General features: G+C 49.5%; 1 protein-coding gene across 2 annotated transcripts; it reads right to left on the bottom strand.

The window, feature by feature from the left end:
• Positions 1-795: 795 nt before the first annotated feature.
• Positions 796-19,347, bottom strand: Cdip1 (cell death-inducing p53 target 1). 2 transcript variants are annotated; one of them, XM_013011753.1, is made up of 6 exons: positions 19,225-19,347; positions 3,958-4,036; positions 3,397-3,505; positions 3,089-3,244; positions 2,209-2,482; positions 796-2,115 (listed from the first exon to the last, which is right to left on the bottom strand). In XM_013011753.1, the coding sequence occupies exons 3-6, from the start codon at positions 3,479-3,481 to the stop codon at positions 2,004-2,006; spliced, it is 627 nt and encodes a 208-aa protein (XP_012867207.1). In that variant the 5' UTR covers positions 3,482-3,505; positions 3,958-4,036; positions 19,225-19,347; the 3' UTR covers positions 796-2,003. The 2 variants fall into 2 exon arrangements, with proteins under 2 accessions (XP_012867207.1, XP_012867208.1); XM_013011754.1 differs by lacking the exon at positions 19,225-19,347 and adding an exon at positions 18,817-18,943.
• Between the last annotated feature and the right edge of the window lie 513 nt (positions 19,348-19,860).

Here is a 19,860-nt window from a genome sequence, read left to right as displayed (position 1 = left end):
ACACTTCCTCCTTCCTTCTAGCATGGGATGGGTCACACTACCTTTTGGACCCAGTAGACCAAGTGAAGAAGTGGGTACCTTTTTTGCTGAGGGAATCCACAGCCGCTCCCCAACACTCCTGCTCATGTCTTTGCAGCCTTTGTTTAGGATAGGACAGTCATTCTGACATCTATATTACAAAAGATCCTTACTGTCTACTTGGACCTATGATTTTCTTACTCAAATACATTTTGAGTAAGAACACATTTTGTTAGCTAAAACAGAAACATGAGGTTAAATATTTTTATTAATAGGAATCTATTACTTTTAAAAGTTTTATTCGAAAAAAGGTTGTGAAATGGTGGGAAAACTATAGAAACTGAGTCTATCACATTCACAGCTTTGAACTTGGGTGCCCGAGACTGTACTCCATTACTTTCAGACCATAAGCCTTGGCTCAGTGGCTCTATCCTGCTAAAGGACCAAGAGTAACATCTACAAGGTAGAAGGAAAGGGGTCTCCAGTTTATAGATCCTTTGAGGCAAATTCCAAGGAGCATAGATGGCTAGAACCAGTATCAGAAAGAGTAAGGTGACTTTACAGCTAGTGCTGAAAGCACTACTGTGCTGGCTAGTCACTGCAGGATTCCCTGGGATTTGTCTATATCTGACTCTGATTTGCCATAATTAGGTCCTTAAATATTAATATTGTTTCCCAGGTAGTTGGGCTCAAGCCCTGCCTGAATTAAGACTACTATAGCCCCACCCTCTCTTCCCCAGAAAGAAGGAAGCCAGGCAAGAGAGCAGAGGCCCAGGCCAGGGGAGTGAAAGGGCCATTTTAATGAGGAACTACAAACTGAGACCAGGCCACAATTCACAGTGACAAGAGGCCATGCAATGGCAGTGCGAGACCAGGAGAGGGACAGCAACAGGATATAGCATCCACATACCAACCATTCAGAAAGTAAAGACAGGTCTGGGCTTGCACCCCAACAGGGCTGGTGTCCACCAGAGTAAGTACCCCTACTACTCAGCTGCTCCTTCCTGGTCCCCAGTCCAGTGCAGGGGCCAGCACAGCAACAGCGGCAGCCACAAGCAAAGAAGGGTCCAGTGCTTTCTGCAAGTGAGCCAATGGAGAGGGCGTTGCATATCCCAGTGAACCTGCCATCTGTCCCAGTTGGGACATAGCAGCCACCAGAGGTCACACCCACACACAGAGAGGACAGAGGGTAAACAGGAGACGCTAGGCTCATGGTATTCCTTCTGGCCCCAGAAAATACAGGGGTTCACAAGTGTGGCCAGAAAGGAAGTCTGTACACCACCTTGAAAGCTGCAAGGGGCAAGGGAGAGTCCTTCTTGGCTACCAGGGCTATGATTTGCCTAGCATCCTTTCTACCTTACACCAGGCAGCTTTTGGGCACTTGGACAGGGGGTTAGAGATCCTGGGTTTCCATACCTGAGAGTTCTGAGGGCCAGAGTTGGCTGTCACTATTTCTGTTGTCTTGCCTGTAGTACCCCAGAGGGACAACGTCCTATAACAAACCCAGGCCTCAAGACCCTGTCCTGCTTGGGTCCACTCAGCTCTGGCAACGCCCATTCTAGGCCCAACATATCAGAAACTGTGGCTCCAGGCACAGCCCTCAGACTGGGACCCACTACTGCTTGAGTTGCTTTTGGTCCCAGGGAAAGCCAGGACCAAGACTGGACCTTGGACGGAAATGGAGGACTAAAGACCCCTGTAGGAGAACTTTCCCAGATTATCTTCTAGATCAGAAATGCCAAATAACCAGCAATGCACAAGTTCAGTGCCACCCCTCTGCCACCTACTGGCCTTTGGCCTTTAAACCCAACATTTTTGTTGGAAGAGTCAGATGCTCAGGGTAGGGCAGGGTGAGGACAGGATTTCTGGGGATGGTGGCACAGCTTCCAAACCCAGGGTATGGGAGTAGGGAAGCGACCACTGAGCATGGGGAGCAAAGCACGGGGGGCCAGACTGATAGGTGGGGGAGTCCGAGCCTTGCTCCGTTAGCACAAGCGCTTGTATGTGTAGATGTAGGCTTTGCAGCTGGGGCATGTGTGTGTCACATCCTTGAAGTCATTGATGAGGCAAGGGATCAAGCAGCAGCCCAGATCACACCTGAATCAAGAGACAGGGAGAGACAGGTTGAGCCCTGAAGAGAAGGGGCAGAGGTGCCTTGCTAGCCCTATTGTGCCAGTACCCCATACCTACCCCATGAAGCAGCAGAAGAAACCCAGCACAAAGTTCATCAGGCCGATCTCATAGGAGATCTTGGTGGTGATGGCCTGCTGGCAGTGAGGACACACCGTCTGTACCGGTGCACCTTCAAAAATCTCTCCTTGTAGGACTGTCACCGTGGTGGCTGCCCCTGAAGGGACCAAAACGGTGGCCGTGTGGCCCCCGGGACCTGGGTAGGGCCCTGGTGGGTAGGGTCCTGGTGGGTAGTAGCCCATGGGTGGATGAGGTCCTGGAGGAGGGTAGAAACCTATAACAGCATAGAATATAGAGCAGACAGAGGTCATTGGTTAGTTGTATGTCTCGTGAGATGAGCAGAAAGCCCAGTGGCCCAGCACCTAGTACACAGCCCCCTAGAGGACTACAGAGTAGCAGTGGGAGGAGGTAGCTTTGTGGCTAGGGTCCTGAATTGATGTGGCCATCATATTTGTCCGATCTTTCCTAGTTTCTACTCCATGGGACCAAGATAAATATGGCAGAGCCAGAAATGCAGCACTCTTTTCCCTTTGCTCTCTTGTGTATGGCAAGAAAGGACTGGTCACCAGGCCTGCAAGGATGGAAATTTCCTTGCCCTACCTCCACCCCACTCCTGGATAGAGCTCCTCTGTGTCAGGACCAGCCCAATCTGAGTGGTAGTGCCAGAGAGCTGCTGGTAAGGAGAGGTCAGACCTCCACTGAGGCTCAAGTCCTTGGCAAGAAGACTACATGAACACCCACTGTGATTGAGGAACTTGCCCTGAGCCAGAGTCCAGGTGTCTGTGCCATCCCTTGTCCACAGTCTATGACCAGTAACTGCCCACAGTGAAGGTTGGATAGTATCTGCCACAGTGATCTCCTTGTGTCCCTTCCAACTCACCTGGAGGCATGTAGGTGCCATCTGAACCCACATGGGGAGGAATGAATCCAGGCTGGGACATTGGGTGGCCTGGTGGCTCATAGGGTGGCGGACCAATGTCTGCAGGGGGCAGTGGCATGCCTGGTGGGGGCTGCATCACAGCTGGGGAGGTGCGGCCTGGATAGAAAAGGCAAGAATTAAGAAGCAAATCTGGGCCCAACATATGCCGGGATAGACATCACTGCTTTAGGACATGGAGTGATTTTAGAGCAAAATAACCTCATTGTTAAGAGTGAACAACACATCTGGAGAAGAGAGGATTACCCTACCTGGGGTACGTGGAGCTCCACTTTTCTCCTCCAGAAGGGGGGCTGTAGGGCCCCCAGGATAAGGAGGGGGTGGTTCATTAGACATCTTCTCTTCACTGATGCTCCTGGACTGGAGAGAATACACAGACATGAACTGCTGAGTTCTCTGGACTCTGGTTACCACCCGAAGTGTAAGCCCAAGTAACAGGCCTCCTTGGCTCCTCCTCCTGCAGGCAGGGGTCTCTTGCCTTGGGCTCAGGTACATGAAATCTCTAAGATGGGATGGGAAGGGCTAGTAGGCTGAGAAAGCTGTCTTTTGCAGTGTGACCAGTGGACTGACTCTGGCACTGGGGATGCCCCCACCATCCCCAACACCTGCGTTCTTTGGAAGCTGGAGGTGGTCCTGGGAACAGGAGCCATTGAAGTAAACCGATAGACCTGACGTTCTGAGAACCTGACCAAAGGCTCCACCAAGGACAGTTTGGCACCTCCTCCAACATTTTAGGACACACACACCCACAAGGGGCCACCTCTACGAAGGACTGTTGCAGCTAGGGAAAAGGGTGACAGCAGACTTCATACCTCTCAGATCCTGCTGCTCAGAGAATGGAGGCAAGTGAAGGTCTTGCAGCTGATGGCTGGGACAAACGGCTCTGGGGAGCTGTTTCAAGGTGATCAGAAGGAAGACTGTCAGTCAGGCCACCCTCAGGCTGAACTACTCCACTCTCCCACCCTGCCTCACAGTTCCACTTTCTCCCCAGAGTGCCCTGGGTGCTGGGCTGTGTGCCCTCCTCTTCCCAAGAGATACACTTCCCATCTATGAAGGAATGCAAAAGAAGCCAGCTATGGTTCTTGTTTGTTGAGAGTGGGAAGAGGAAGAGAGAGTTAGTGGAGTCCATTCTTCACCACATTCCCTGAGCACCTACTATGAGGAAGAGTAGCCTGGGTCCTCTGGCCCTCCTCCATACATGGCATCATAAGAGTAGCCATTAACAACATTCTCACTGGGACTACTCTCTGCAAGTAATAGTATGATCTAGAAAACAACTCGGCAGTATAGCACACAGAATTGTATGTATAGCTTTTCAAATAGAGCCCAGCATAGACTTGTTATAGTCCAACCACACTAAATAACAGACACACTAAATAATTCTTCCAGACATGGGGTTCATAAACTTAAATTTAACCAATCAGCAGGACCAGAGGGACCAAGCCCAAACTTTGGGCTCAACTGACAGTTTGAGAAATGGAAAGAAAAAGATCAGAGCTAAAAGTGTCAAACTTGTGACCCTCCTGATGCTTCAGCCTACCTAGTGCTGGGCTGGAGGAATGTGTCAATGCATATAATAGGTATTTGGAATAAGCATTTGTTGAAAGATAAACAATAGTTGGGCACAATGGCTCGTTTGTTATCCAAGTCAATAGGAAGCAGAGATGGGATCAAGGGCAGCCCAGGAATAAAAGTTTGTGGAATTCCAAATTAACCAATGGCTGAGTACAGTGGCACACGCCTATCCCAAATCATCCCAAACTCCTGGGGAAGCACAAAGGCAGTGGTGCCTGTCTGACATCCCAGAACAAGGAGAGGTGGCTCAAACTTAGTACCACAAAATATATACAAATACAAGTCAAAACCTGAGCAGCTCAGCGGAAGAACCCTTGCTAGCATACATCCACACCATAAAGGATTTAGAAAACTTGAATACATAGTAAAGAAGCTGGAATCCACACACGCTGCTGTAGCGGAGGCAGCCCTTGTGGGCTCAATGCGCATTTCCCTTACAGCTGCCTGCCATACACTAGTGGCTCCTTCAGCCCTCCATATCCACACCTGTCCCCTAAGTGCAGCACAAAGTGGGACACATTCCTTCAGTGCAGAGGACAGTATGGACAGTGGCTCATGACAATTCTCAGAACTCAAACACCAACAGCCTGTGTGCCTTCCAACTCAGACCTCAGAGCTCATCACAGGCAGACTTGACCCACAAGCCTTCAGGCAAAGGCAAAGTGGAGAAAATGAGAAGAAAGCAAGGTGTAGCCACAGGAATTCCATTGCAGACACTGGTCTGGGGTGTTCTTGAAAGTCAGACTGTCCTGAGTAAGGACCCAGGGAAGGAACAGTTCTGCCATTCTGAGTCAGGTGATGGGGGTTCAGGAGTGCTGAGCCCTCCACAGCCTCAGAGCAGCCTGTGGATAGCATGTGCTATCTGCATGTCACAGAGAAGGCAAACAAGCTCGTGATGTCCCCAGGGGCTGCACAGTCTCACAGTCATCTCAGGTGTTTTGAAGGATTTATTCTGAGCCTTAAACTACCTTTACCCATTTCTAGGTACAACACTGAGGATGTTGGGAGTGCCACACATCCCTGGCTAAAGCTGTGTGTCTGCTGCTCAGACCTGAGCAATGGCCCCTGCTGCAGAAGCCATTTGCTCTTAGGGAGCAGAGGTGCTTTCCATAGCTGAATTATGAGCAGAAGAGGAGCCAGAAATGTGTGCAGGGGTAAGGTGCTTGTGTTCCTGAGGGTATCATCACAGGGCTTTACAGATCAAACTGGCAAGATGCTCAGTGTCCCACTGTTGCATTTTTTTCAGGTGCAGACTCAGCCAGCAAGGAATGATTTGGGCCTTTGTTAGTACAAGGAGGGCAACATAGTGGGTAGCTGATGTGTTAGGAGGCTCCAGATTGTGAAGGAAGGACAGAACATGTGTAGCAGGCACTGTGGAAACTGACACACACAAGCCTGCAGCATCCCTGAGTTGTGAGAATTCTTACCAATGAGGGCATCAAAAAGAAAACCCTTAGAGCTTCAGCAAGACACAGAGAGCTGGGGCAGACTCAGGGGTCTCGGATGGAAGGAGTGTCCCGAAGAAGAGCTGGTCACCCTTTACCTAGCAATTGCCATACCTTTCTGCAGGAAGTTACTCATGCAACCTGGGAAGATGGAGCCTTGCCTCCAGCTGCCTGTGCCCATGACCCACCACAGCCACCTTCCCACTGCTCCCAGGAACCCAACTCTTTCTGCAAAGCCACCCTCGTATCCCACAACCCAGCCTACTGAGCAATGTCTAAATCCTACATGGCATCTGCTTCTCAGCACCAGGTGGGTGGGGTGGTGTGTGATCTGTACAGGCTGTACCCTAAAATGCAAACCTTTGCTCTGAACCCCAGGGTTGACCCCAGCCTGGCCCCCGCTCATTCAGGCCCACTGTATGGTGCACTCTTTCCCTTTACTCAAGGCCCTGTGCAGAGCTGTCTGCACACCAAACCTCACAGACACATAGAAGCTACCCCTTCTGTGAGCTGCCAGCTGGAAACTTTCCCAAGAGTGGCGATGGAACTGGTATTGAGATGCCTGCAGGGGCGTTTATATTTTGGGGCCATGTGGAATGTGACTCAGCTCCAAGGAAACAGTCTTCTAACACAGAATCAGCGTAGCACCCAACTCAGGACCCCATTTCTATCTCCCACGTGGGAGAAGGCTGACTTCACGTCAGACTGTGAGAATGGACAGAACAAGGAGATCTGGAGTCAGATCAATGTTTCCCTTCTAGGCCAGGGTCTTGTGCAGGTCAAAACCCTCACTTTCCTGTATGAACTGAACTAGGCCACCTGCCCCTCATGCCAGGCCCCAGTGAGGAGGTCAAGAGCTGACTACTGAGACAAAGACCTTCGGGAATCATGGTATGATGGACTTACAACTTTGTAAAAAAGCTCTGAACTGTACTTAATGATAGGGATACATTCTGAGAAACAGGTGATTCCATGTTATGCAAACTACAACAGCTACATTGCTAAATGATAAATCCTATTGGAACTCCTGTCGTATAAGCAGTCCATCTGAGGCCAGAATGTCATGTTGCACTTTAACTGCATCATGGCATGACTGTACTTGGAAAAGAATATAATTCCAGGGCAAGTCAGGGAAGGGGAGCTTTAACTAGACTGGGGGTCAGGAGATCCACTCCTGCTGCAGAGTTCAGCTACTCTGCAGGTCTACTGCTTCCCAGACAGGAGTTCCAAGTGCAAGGCTTTGGAGCCCTGGGGACTGTTCCTGACCTTCTGCTCTGTTTAAGCCTATTCATTACTCCTTGCTGAAAGCAATGCAATTGATCCAAGGCCAAAGCCAAGCCAACAGGCAGCAGCCTGTGGCAGGCCCAGCAGTATGCCTACTGCAGCTGCAAGTCCCCTGGAGGAAGCAGGTCTCAATACCTCTTGGCTACAGCCAGGGTCTGCAGGGTCTGAAGTCATCCTACATACTGAGGATACCAGCCATACATCCATGGTCTCTTCTATCCCTGTGGGCCTGTCAGCCAACACATTGCCACGCCCTTTTGGAAGAAAGCCCAGGAGAGAGGGGCACTTTGAAGCTTTCGGCCTATTGGGACATTGAGCACGGCCAGCTCTACACATAAGCAGGCTCTCTTGAGACTGAGGATTTCACCAGGTGGTGAGGCAGAGGTGACAGAGAGGACAGGGTCCAGAGGGACCTTCTGGAAGTCAAGGGTCTACTAGAGGCATGTTGTCAAATTTTGGTGGGAAGACTCCATTACATTTGATTATTAAGGACCTCAAAGACCACAAGTGAGGAGCCAGGTGATCCTGGCAACATGTGTAGAAGTAGCAGGCTTGCTTTGTTCGACACTGCTGAACTCAAGTCTGTGTCACTGCTTTGTGTCACTTGTTTTTTTGGGAGCAGGTTACGGGGTTAACCCCAGGACCTCAAACACACCAAGCCAACACTTTACTACTAGCTGCATTCTACCACATCAAGGTTTTTTTTTTTTTTTTTTTTTTGCCAGTCCCTGAGCTCCTCTATGCTCAAGGCTAGTGCTCTACCACTTGAACCACTGAGCCACTTTCTGGTGGTTTATTGGAGATAAGAGTTTTCACAGGCTGGGAAGGTGGCTTAGTGGTAGAGTGCTTGCCTTGCATGCATGAGGCCCTGGGTTCGATTCCTCAGCACCACATAAGCAGAAAAAGCCAGAAGTGGCACTGTGGCTCAAGTGGTAGGTGCTAGCCTTGAGCTGAAGAGCTGAGGGACAGCGCCCAGGCCCCATGACTGGCAAAAAAAAAAAAAAAAGAGTTTTCACAGCCTTTCCCGCCTGGGCTGGCTTTGAACCACGGCTGGCTTTGAACTGTGATCCTCAGATCTTAGCCTCCTGAGTAGCTAAGATTACAGGTATGAGCCACTGGCGCCCAGCTTTTTTCTTTTTAAAAGCTCTATGTAGAAAAAAGCAACAAAAAGCAGCTAATTCAGCCAACAAATGAAAACAACCCTGTATGTCTTTTGCCTCTAGACAACTATTGAACTGTATGAAAGGATTGTATACCTTACAATCACAACAGAATGTTAAGCCACTGTGTTAAGCACCAGTGGCTCATGCTTGTGATCCTAGCTACTCGGGAGAATAAGAATGGGAGGTCATGGTTCAAGGACAGTCTGACCAGAAAAGTTCACCAGACTCATCTGAAGGGAAAAAGCTGGGCATAGTAACACATTCCTGTCATCCCAGGTAGATTGTAAACCAGTCAGGTGAGTGAGCAGTAAAAGAGACCCTACCTCAAAAATAACCAGCTCAAACAAGGCCAGCAGAGTTGGCTCATTGGTAGAGCAAACTTACTTAGCAAGTGTGAAGCCCCAATTTCAAACTTCAGTACTGCCAAACAATAACAACACAAAAAGCCACTGATACTCATCCATTAAGACTCAGACTGAAATCTAAGGATCACAGTTCAAAGCCAGCCCGGGCAGGAACGTCCATGAGACTTATCTCAATAAACCACCAGAAAACTGGAAGTGGTGCTGTGGTTCAAGTGGTAGAGTGCTAGCCTTGAGCAGAAGAACTGAGGAACAGCACCCAGGTCCCGAGTTCAAGCCCCATGACTGACCAAAAAAAAAAAAAAAGAAGAAGTTAATGTTTACTGCCTATGTGGCACTGAATTGTGTGTATAGTGGTCAAGACCAGCTCAAGTTCCAGCAGATTCTCTGTGATTCTGTACCATTATTTAAATGCAGCACAATGCAAAAAAGGCAAGATAACCAATACTGTTATTTCCTGACAGGTCTCAGGGTTTCCTGAGACCACAGATCCCATTTTGAGAGCCTCTGTGCTGGAGAAACCCCACTGCACTGCAGGTGCAGCATTAAGTACCTGGAGGCAGGGACAGGGGCCAAGGGTGGCCTGTGGGACCCAAGTGTGTTGTTTTACCTGGGCTGTACTCTGGAGAGGTACCCGCTGCCATGGGAACAGCAGTCATGACATGCACTCTGCATCAACCACACCAGATCCAGCACTGTACCCTGTGTGAGAAATGAAACTCAAATCTCATTTGCTGACCTCTCACGATGGAAGCAAGGTTTAGTGGTAGAGTGCTTGCCTAGCATGCAGGAAGCCCTGCGTTCGATCCCTCAGTACCACATAAACAAAAATAAATAAAACAAAAGTGTAACAGCTGGGTGCGGAGGCAAACACTTGTAATCCAGCATTCAGAAAGCTGAGCCAGGAAGGTTGTGAGTTTGAAGGCTGAGCTACATAGACTATCACAAACTTCAAAATTCAAAAAGTACAAAACATGCAGCACAGAAGGGTAGCCTAGCACCCAAGAACACTGAATAAAGGCAACCTACTGTTACCACTGAGCACCAACAGGCACCAATGCCTCTGTCCTTGGGGGTCTGATTCCTAGCAGTGGGGGAGCCTGGTGCCCATGTACCACCAGCATCAACCTCAAGCTAAGCAACTCAGTTCCTGTGTTCCTTCTTAGCAGCAGAGGCTGTGCCTCTGTTCCTGGGACATCTGTGTACAAAGGCAGGACAGTAACCCCACAAAGGCCAGGACTTTAGTGGACTTCCCTTTGAGCATGCTGGGGCCTCCGTGGATATCCCCAGTTCAGCAACACCCTGGAATGCCCTCCCCCCCAGGGTGGCTGGGCACAGCTGCTGCACAGCTGTGTTCTAAGGCCTAGTTGGTTGCCACTGTCCCCCCCTAGAGGAACTCCCCTCATGGCAGCCCTGGCGCCATCAAGACTGAGGGGCTCTTGTCCCCAGAAGGCAGGTCCCAGGCCTCTGGCCAGGAGCAGGGTGTTCTGCCTTGCTGGGGAAAACTGCCTCACCCACAGCCTCCCATCTGCTAGACACAGGCCATGCTACTGAGATGTGGGGAAAGGCCAGCTTCCAGAGTAACATCACTGAGCTGTCTTTGCTCCTGCTCTCTCCCAGGCACTCAGGGACAAGCCCCTTGATGACCCTCATTTAGGGTGGGGTAGGGCAGGGACAGTGTGTCTTCTCAGAACCTGGAACAGGGATTGGAAGCATCACTCCAACAGGCACTCAGCCTTCCTTGTCCTGGAGTCAAACCCAGTCAGAGAGGACCGGCACAGGTCACCTGACTGAGGGCAGGTAGGCCAACCCCATGGATAATTTGATAAAATGGAGAACAAAGTCTCTGAGCTTGCCCAATGCCATCACTGGAGACATGGCCCCAGGCTTCCTACTTCTTATCCAGTGCCCTCCTTAAGCTGTCTAGCTGTTGTGCTTAGGAGCTTGTTTCTGCATGCTCAGCTACCAATGCAGAAAACTCCTTCAGGAATTACAAACAGGGAGGGGAAATGAGGAACATGGTAACTATAGCTGCACTCATGCTAGCCAAAGTCACCAGCACCTGGTTTCAGACACAAGACATGGTTACTGAGAACCAACTAATTTTAAAAACATTACTTAGGTTATCAAAATGGAGCCCTGGAAAAATCTTTTGCTGCACTTAGCTGACACAAAATGGTTTACGATTAACTTCTAACTAGTCTGCCAGAAGATTAAAACATACCATCCTGAACTATAAAAACTGGTAAGGCCCTTCCTTGCCATCAAACTGTGTTGTCACAACAGTCATGGACACCAAGTGGAACAATCTTAACTGCACCACAAACACCTCCAGGTTCTGAGAGTCCAGGAAGAGGGGCTTGTGCAAGGACTTGCTTAAGTCTCCCCATTCCACAGGAAGAAGCAACCTTTGGCTCCTTTCTCCTTCACATACTTCAGAGTCACCATGTTTTGACCCCCTCCCAACTTGTTCTCAGAACAGTGAGGTGATCTTGTCTTAGATTTCTCATGCAACAGGTCACTCCATTATCATTATTATTTTGTCTGTCCTAGAGCTTGAACTCAGGGTCTGGGGGTTGTCCCTGAGCTTTTGTGCTCAAGGCTAACACTCTACCACTTAAGCCACAGCTCCACTTCTGGATTTTTGTGTTTAATTGGAGATAAAGAGTCTGCTAGGACTGGCTTTGAACCATGATCCTCAGATCTCAGCCTCTGTAGCTAAGATTATAGGCGTGAGCCACCCCCACCTGGCTATCTTTCAGTTATTTTTGAAGGAAGTCCTAGGTGAAGACCATGAGCTGCCTTAACCTATGTCATTTTGTAAAGGTGACCAGAGGTCATGGGTGGAATTGATAACAAATACAAGGCAAATTAGCAACTCCTCCTTGGTAAAACTTCCCAATAGCACTCTTTCAGGCTTTTAAAGCAGCCTTTTCAAGAGTGTTAAAAGCACTCAGTGGCCTGGGAAGGTGGCTCAGGGGTAGGGTATTTGCCTTGCATGCACGAGGCCCTGGGTTTGATTCCTCAGCACCACATAAGCAGAAAAGGCTGAAGTGGCGCTGTGGCTCAGGTGGTAGAGCGCTAGCCTTGAGCTGAAGAGCTGAGGCCAGGCCCCACGACCAACCAAAAAAAAAAAAAAAAAAAGCACATAGCAAGCGTCACTGCAGGGCCAGACAGAAGTCCTGAGAATATGCCCAGTCCTGGGGCAAAGGAGCCATCAGGAGCTCAGCCAGCCTGCACCTATAATGCTCTGTAGAGCACTATCAGGGCACAAATGTCAGCAAAGGTCACTGGGAAAATGGCAATGAAAGTGCTCTAAGATCTACAAGTGAGAAGAAACTGAAACTAGAACTTTCTTTACATTATGTGAAATAGTATATGGAAGTTTAACAAAATTCCTATTGCTTGACGTTCACAACAGACCCTAAGAGTTCACCCACACAAGTTGGGACAAGAGAACTCCCTGGGAAATGGGAGTGTGTATCATATTTGGCCTTGCCACATTTGACCATGAATAAATTCCTTTATGACTCAGACCTCTAAAGGCAACCTTTCAGGAATGGAAAAGTCATCAGCAATGACAAGGTCTGAAATCTCTGCTGACATTCATGCAGGCATCTGGAGCTGTGGCTATCCCAACTACTCTGAGCAGCTGAGGAACAGACAGAGCTAAGTCCTCAGCTGTCCTGACATATCAGTGCTGTTCCATAGCACTGCCAGGCCTGTCTTGTGTCAGATTCTTCAGGTGTTGTTTAGAATACCTTTGAATGCTTTGACCAGTGGAATCCCATGTTCTTAGTTTAACAAAGATTTCATGGTACCAAGAACAAAAAGCTTAAGTCGTGCTGCCCGGTCCCCAGCTTTTCCATGGTAAGAACAGGGTTGGGAGGGAAATGGGATGCAGAACGAAGCTGTCTCCATGGGACCGCTGTTCCTCCACACCTCTCAAAGCTCACGGGTCAGTCAAGGACTTTAATGAGCAGTTGGACTTGATGAGTTCTTTCCTTTACCATCCACTTTCAGAATAAATCCAAATGACTGGACTTGAATTCAATTCTGCACTCAAAACAGTATCTCTGAGTGAAAGAGGAGGCACAGAAGTGGAGTGACAAAGGGTGAACAAATGTAGCAATGGTACTCCCTGGACACTATGTTGAAAATGAACTATACAACTTGTGGGTGGGGATGTGAGGAAAACACTGAGAGCGAGGGAAAGGGTAACGTTGTTCAAAAAGAAATGTACTCTTTACCTGAATTATGTAATTGTAACCCCTCTGCCTATCACCTTTATAATTACAATAAAAAATAATAAATGGGCCAGGTGCTGGTGACTCATGCCTGTAATCCTAGCTACTCAGGAGGCTGAGATCTGAGGATCTTGGTTCAAAGCCAGCCCAGGCAGAAAAGTCCATGAAACTCTTATCTCCAATAAACCACCAGAAAACCAGAAGTGGTGCTGTAGCTCAAGTGGTAGAGCGCTAACCTTGAGCTGAAGAGCTGAGGGACAGCACTCAGGCCCAGAGTTCAAGCCCCATGACCGACAAAAAAAAAGAAAGAAAGAATAAATAATAATAAATGGCTGGGAGTGTGGCTTAGTGGTAGAGTGCTTACCTAGCATGCCTGAAGCCCTGGGTTTGATTCTTCAGTACCACATAAACAGAAAGAGACAGAATTGGTGCTATGCCTCAAGTGGTAGAGCGCTAGCCTTGAGCACAGAGAGGCTCAGAGACAGAGCCCCAGAATTGGCAAAATAATATTAATTAATTAATTAATTACTTTTAAAACAAGTATTCCCAGCACTTTACGGAAGGATGGAGCACAAGTAGTTGTGTGCCTGGAGAATTGACCAGCTATTAGGGAGACAAGACAGCTGAAATGCAGACATAGCATCTGAGTTTATTCACCCAACGAATACTGAGCTCCCACTATGTGTCAGGCACTTTTCTAGGCAACCAAGGTGGGGACATCTGTCTTAATGGATGGGAGGAAGACCTGTAAAACAGAAATACAGAGCATGTCACACAGTGATGAGTGCTGCACAGCTGTGATTCTACCCTAAACACAGAGCATTCCAGATCTAAAGGTGGCAAGGTGAGCCATGCGCAGAGATGAGGAGAAGGTCCAGGGAAAACATCTGAGCAGAGCTGGTGGCAAGAGAGCTTAGGGTACAAGATGGTGGGGTGAGGAGCTGGGTTAGGCCCTGTAGTAACTGGACACTCATTTTTACTGAGTGCGCTGGGAGGCTTTGGGGGAATTTGGGAAACTGAAATTTGTCCTACTTCATATGCCTGGAGCAGTGGACTAACGGGTCCACCAAAGCCCTGGTATCAAATAAGCAGCTCCTGAAGGGAGGACCCCAAAGTACTTGGGTATCACCAACGGCCATAGGTACAGTTCCTTTTTTGGTCATTTTGACAAGAACCTCTGAGAAAATGATCCGTGTAGCAACTCTCGAGGCCAAGCAAGTAAATGATACTAGCACATGAGTTGGATGGGAGCTGGGAGGGGTTTAAGGCCTAACTCCTGAGGGAATACTAGAATACCCGGGGAATATGAGCACTGAGAAGTGAACATTTGAGGCTTTCTCCCCTAGAACTGGCTAGGATTCATCAGGTTTAAGCATGAGCCAATTTTACTCACAGAGCTATCATGTTACCCCTTCCAAGTGAATACCCATTTGAAAAGTCAAGACACTTGACTGAAATCCACCCAACAATTCCGGAGACTCCACGAGATCACTCATCTCAATGTTCCTGTGCTCAGAGAGCTGCCCTCAGGGAAGCTAGGGCATGCTTGGGAAGAACTTACAAAAGATACCAGGGAAAACCAGCCAGAGCTCTAGCTGTGGGTCCATCCCCAAAGGAAGACAGGTAGGGAATTCCAGGCCCCAAAACAACACTGGTTACAGGAGGTGGATTCTGCCACAATACCAGGGGAGTATGGACACCACAGCCTGGCTGGCCTCCCTGAGGGCCTTATTTTCAGTTGGCTATACCCCGGTTACCAAATGGTGGTTGAAAGGGGTTCTGGACACTTCCCCCTTAAACCTTGACCAACTGATAAGTTCCCCTAAGTCCATAGTTCAAAACATGCTCCTACAATCTCATCTCATCTGATGGGTCCAGGTTCCAGGCCTACCACAATTCACTCCAGCCTTAGCATGCTGTACTTCACACTTCCCCAAGCCATCTGTACATTTGATGAATGCTTGAGATTATCCTCAGTGAATGGCTATACTATTCCTAACCAAATGTTCAGTATCCTCAGCTCAGGCCAGAGCATAGCCATAGTTCTCACTGGCCCCTCCTGCAAATGCCTTTGTTTATGGCCAAAATCCAAAACAGGAAAAAATATCATTTCTTGAATTGTACCATCAGCGCCATGGAGATGTAATCACAGTGGGGCCAGGAAACCTGTTTCCTGCCTATTTCCCTGGTCTTCTCTTCCTTTAACCCCTAATGTTCAAGAGAGCTGGGTGGGCAGCCCTGCTTTGATGTGTGGAAACTTCACGGAAGACACCCTGTTGCTTCCCCAGCTGGAAGATTTGTACCACTGAGGATGACAGGTGAGAACCCACCAAGGAGGAACAAAGAACAAACACATACAGAGAGCCCCACACTGAACAAAACTCTCATTTGTTCTATAGCCCCAACTTGTAAAGCTGTTGTACTTTTCTTGTCAGCTGAACCTATGACACATTTCCATTTTGTGTTAGAATTCTCTTCAAAAGTCACCCAAGGCAACTCTTGTACCTTTCTTTACCTACTTCTACCTGTTGTGGCTTTTTTCTTCAGTAAGAAAAAACCCAGACACTGGAAATAGCTCTGAATCCAGACTGAATTAACATTTATTGAACACTAGTAGCAATCTAGTTTTCAGCACTCACTCACAAACCAGGGACACTGGAAAAGTAACAACAAATATTTTCTGTAAAGTGATCTAATATTGGCAAAAATGTGCTAACTGTTTTCACAGAAAGTACCAGAATATTACTGAATTGGACTCAAGTTCCTGGTTTAAGTAATCCTTCCACCTCAACTCTTGGGACTACAGGAGCATGTATGCCCCTGTGCCTGTTTGATGGACCTATTTGCCCTGTATTACATGGCTTCACATTGTTTTTACTTAATCTAATATGAAGGAACCCTAATCTTTTCCACACTTAGAGTGGATACAGGCCTGGGTGTTGTTCTTCACCTAGATGGGAATGAATGAGGTTTGGAGAAGGCCAATGGCTTCAACTTCACAGGACTGGCCTCCATTAAGGTCTGCTGACTCTACCTCTAAGCAGTGCTGATCCCAAGATCCCAGCGCTATCCCCAGAGCACTGCTGACTCAGAGTAGAAGAGGCAGAGTAGGGCCAGGGCTCAGAAGTTGGCCAGACAAGCCATCTCCTTTAGAGTAAAGGTCTATCCACCTCCCTTTCTGCCCGCCCCCCATCCCCGAATAGTATTTGGGAGAATCCAGACAGAGCACAGATGAGACAAGAAACCTTCCATCAGCACTGCCAACCTGGCTCTCCTCTCCTTCCACTCAGGGCCAGGTACTCTGCAGAACTTCCCCGGCATGCTGTCTTCCCACTAGATCATTGTCTACATACAGGGCAGAGATAATAGCATGCAATTCTATGACTTTAACTGACACATTTCTCAAACTGTCCTCTATGAGGAAAAATACATCCTTCTTGAATAGTGTTTCTGAAACAAATTTCTACAGGGCCTGTCTCTTCTGTATCAAATTAACTGGGTAAGAGAGGGATTGGCATGTGAATATGGGACCAAATACTGGGGCCCAGGAACTCAAAGCCATGCCCTCTTGAGCTTACCAAATGTGCTTCCCAGCCCTGCTCCCGAGAGCTTAAAAAAACATCCACCAAACCAGGTAAGTTCACTTCAATTATTGTCAGCATGATCTGCTGGGGCAGCATGGCCTCTGAGGCACATTACATTCTCTCCCTCTCAAAACAATCTTAGTCCCTGAAGTATTCACACATTCCATGGTTCTACTCTCAGGGTGATTCTAGAATGATGGATTTTAAGACTAAAGGTCTCTCCTGTTTCATCAGGTACATGCTAAGGAAATACCTCCAAATCTCTGGATCTTCAGGGCTGGAAGGCTTGTGTTGGTAAAAAAAAAAAAAAAGCAATAAGCAATCTGGGCAACAGTGGCTCATGCCCATAATCCTAACTACTCAGGAGGCTGAGATCTCACCATCAGGGTTTGAAGCCAGCCCAGACCTACAAATCTGAGAAAACTCATCTCTAATTAACCAGCAAAAAGCTGGAACTGAAGATGTGGTTCAAGTGGTAGAGTGAATGCCTTACTGAAAAAAGCTAAGTGAGAGTGCAAGGACCGGAGTTCAAGCTTCAGTACTGAGGGGGGGAAAGCCAGAAGTGAAGGCATGGCTCAAGTGGTAAAGCACCAGTGATAAGCAGAAAAAAAAGACCGTGAGGTCCTGAGTTTAAGCCCCAGTACTGGCAAACACACACATACAAAAATAAAAAATATTAAAAAGCAACAAGATTCTAAGACTCTAATGTGCATGCTTAATTATTTGGAACTGAAATGTACTAATGTGCTAATACTTTGGCATGTATAAACAATACTGGATATTTGATAAAGTACAATGAAACATTAACTGTGTGTACATTCTAGGCAGAGGTTGATATGCATCCAATGGAAAAATTCAACTTGTCTGTATTTTCAGATTTTTCCTAATTAAATGTGGAGTGGTTGGGTTTCCTGAAACGGCCAGTGATTAACAATACCTTTCCCATTAGGAGAACAGGGTAGTTGGGCACTGGTGGCTCACGTCTGTAACCCTAACCCTTCAAGTTCAAAAAAGGGCGGGGGTGCCATAGCGTAAGATGGATGAAGAAGAATGATAGAGAAGAAATTGAACAGAGTCCAATGTATGTACTTATAGATATATCACAACCAGTACGTGCTAATAAAAATGTTTTAAAGAAGAGCAGAGGGAGGGCAAGTAGAGCTGGCTGGCCTCTTCATCCCACCCAACTCTGGTCAGCCCCCAGAAAGCAGCAAAGTACCAAGGAGAGCGATCCCATTTGCCTATGCCCTGACTGTCCACATTCCACCCCAGAGAACATATACAAAACGGTCATAATAAATACAAGGATGTGCCCCCCTGACAGGAGCCCTTGATCCTCAGCCCCAAGTGTACTGGGGAGTTATCTGAGGAGCGTATTAAATACAGATTCTTGTGCTGCACCCCCGTAAAGTACCCAGTAAGAACCTAGGAAGGGGGTGGAGGTGGACCCAGGAATCTTCTCTGTTAACAAGGACCCTTAGTCGTTCTGACGCAGAAGATCCTGGGCCGATTACTCCATCTCTCTTGCCACCTGTTGAGAGGACCCAAGGAATCCACCTTCGTCAAGGTCCTGGGTGGCCGGCCGCCTCCCTAACCAGTTTGCTCGAGGGCCCCGCAGTGTCACGTCCACCAGTCCCGCACGCGCCGGCGAGCCCGGGGCGGGGGGGGGGGAGCGCGGGGAGAGCTCCTCTGGGACCGCCAAGGTCACCCGCGGGGCTCGTCAGGGCTGCTCTGCTTGGAGACCCTCCTTCAGACCCCTGGCTCCCTCATCTTCCGCGGAGAAATGGCCCAAGCTTCAAAAATCGTGGGAACCAGTGATCAGAGGGGGCCACGCCAGTAGCCAAGCCCTCGAGACTGGTAACCCCAAGGCTCCGGAAAAGCGGTGGCCGCAGCCCCGCGGCTGCAACTACCACCAAATATCCCCCCCACCCCCGCCCTCAGGCCGCCCGGGGTCTCAGCACCCATCCCGAAGAAGACGAGCAGAGCCAAGCCGTCCCCACCCCTCTTTTACCTCCGAAGCCAAGCACCAAGGCTTGTCTGGGACGTGAAGACGGGTAGGGGGTCTTCCTACCCGACGACCAGTAAACCCCCTCCACCCGCAGGTTCTGCGGGGACGCCGCCCCCGTGTGCCCAGCGGCCCCGGGGGACCAGCAGACCGCCTGCGCGCCCGGAGGCTCCTGGGACCTGTAGTCAAACTGTGCGCCCGAAGACTCCTGGGACTTGTAGTCCCGCCGCAAGCCCGGAGGCAGGGATCTAAGCGCCCGGCGTGCAATGCGGGGAAAGGGGCGGGACTTCGCGCCCCAGGTCACTCGGGCCTGTGAGGAGTGAGGCCCAGCCCCCCGTTCAGGATGAGGGTGATGGGCGTTCAGAGGCGGTTCCTGGGAGAGACGCCACCCCCGAACACGCCGAGGCGACTCACCGTCCCCGCCGCTTGTCAGCAGAGGCAACGCTGCGGCCGGAACGGCCGCCTCAGCAGTTGGTTGTCGCACCCTGTCAGAGGAGGCCGGTAGGCTCCGGTGGCGTCTCGGTGAGGCGCTGGGCCTCGCGCGGCACGTGACCCTTCTCCGTGACGTCAGGGGGCGGGGCGTCTCGGGCGCGACCTGAGCACGTGGGAGGACCGGGAGCCTGTCAGTCAGCTCGGGCGAAGGTTGCGGCGTCCTGGGAACCGCGGGGCTGGCGTGCGTTCTCCGGCCCTGTCCGGTCCCCCGCCGCTCCCCCCAGCTCCCGCACCCGGGGCAAGGATGCCGCACTTTTGCAAACAGTTGTCAGTTTAGGCGCTGCGCGTAAAGTTGCTGCGCCTGCGCTCAGAGGACCTTCCCTTCGGGTGGACAGTGAACCAAGTCCATCACGAAACGCCCCGGGCCACGAAGGAAAGTCGCCAGCTGTCCTAACTGGGACTTAGGGCCTGCTTCCTCAGGACAGGGAGGTGAGGGGCTGGCTCGTGTGGGGAAGGACTGGACGGTAAAGGCTATGGTGAGGAACTTGGATCGGTTACTCTCAGTGTCAGCTCACGCTGCTGAAGAGCGCTAGACAGTAGAATTATAATCGATCAACC

Source organism: Dipodomys ordii, unplaced genomic scaffold (assembly GCF_000151885.1).
Source record: "Dipodomys ordii isolate 6190 unplaced genomic scaffold, Dord_2.0 Scaffold14, whole genome shotgun sequence".
Lineage (NCBI taxonomy): Eukaryota > Metazoa > Chordata > Mammalia > Rodentia > Heteromyidae > Dipodomys > Dipodomys ordii.
This window is presented reverse-complemented; position numbering and strand designations above follow the sequence as displayed.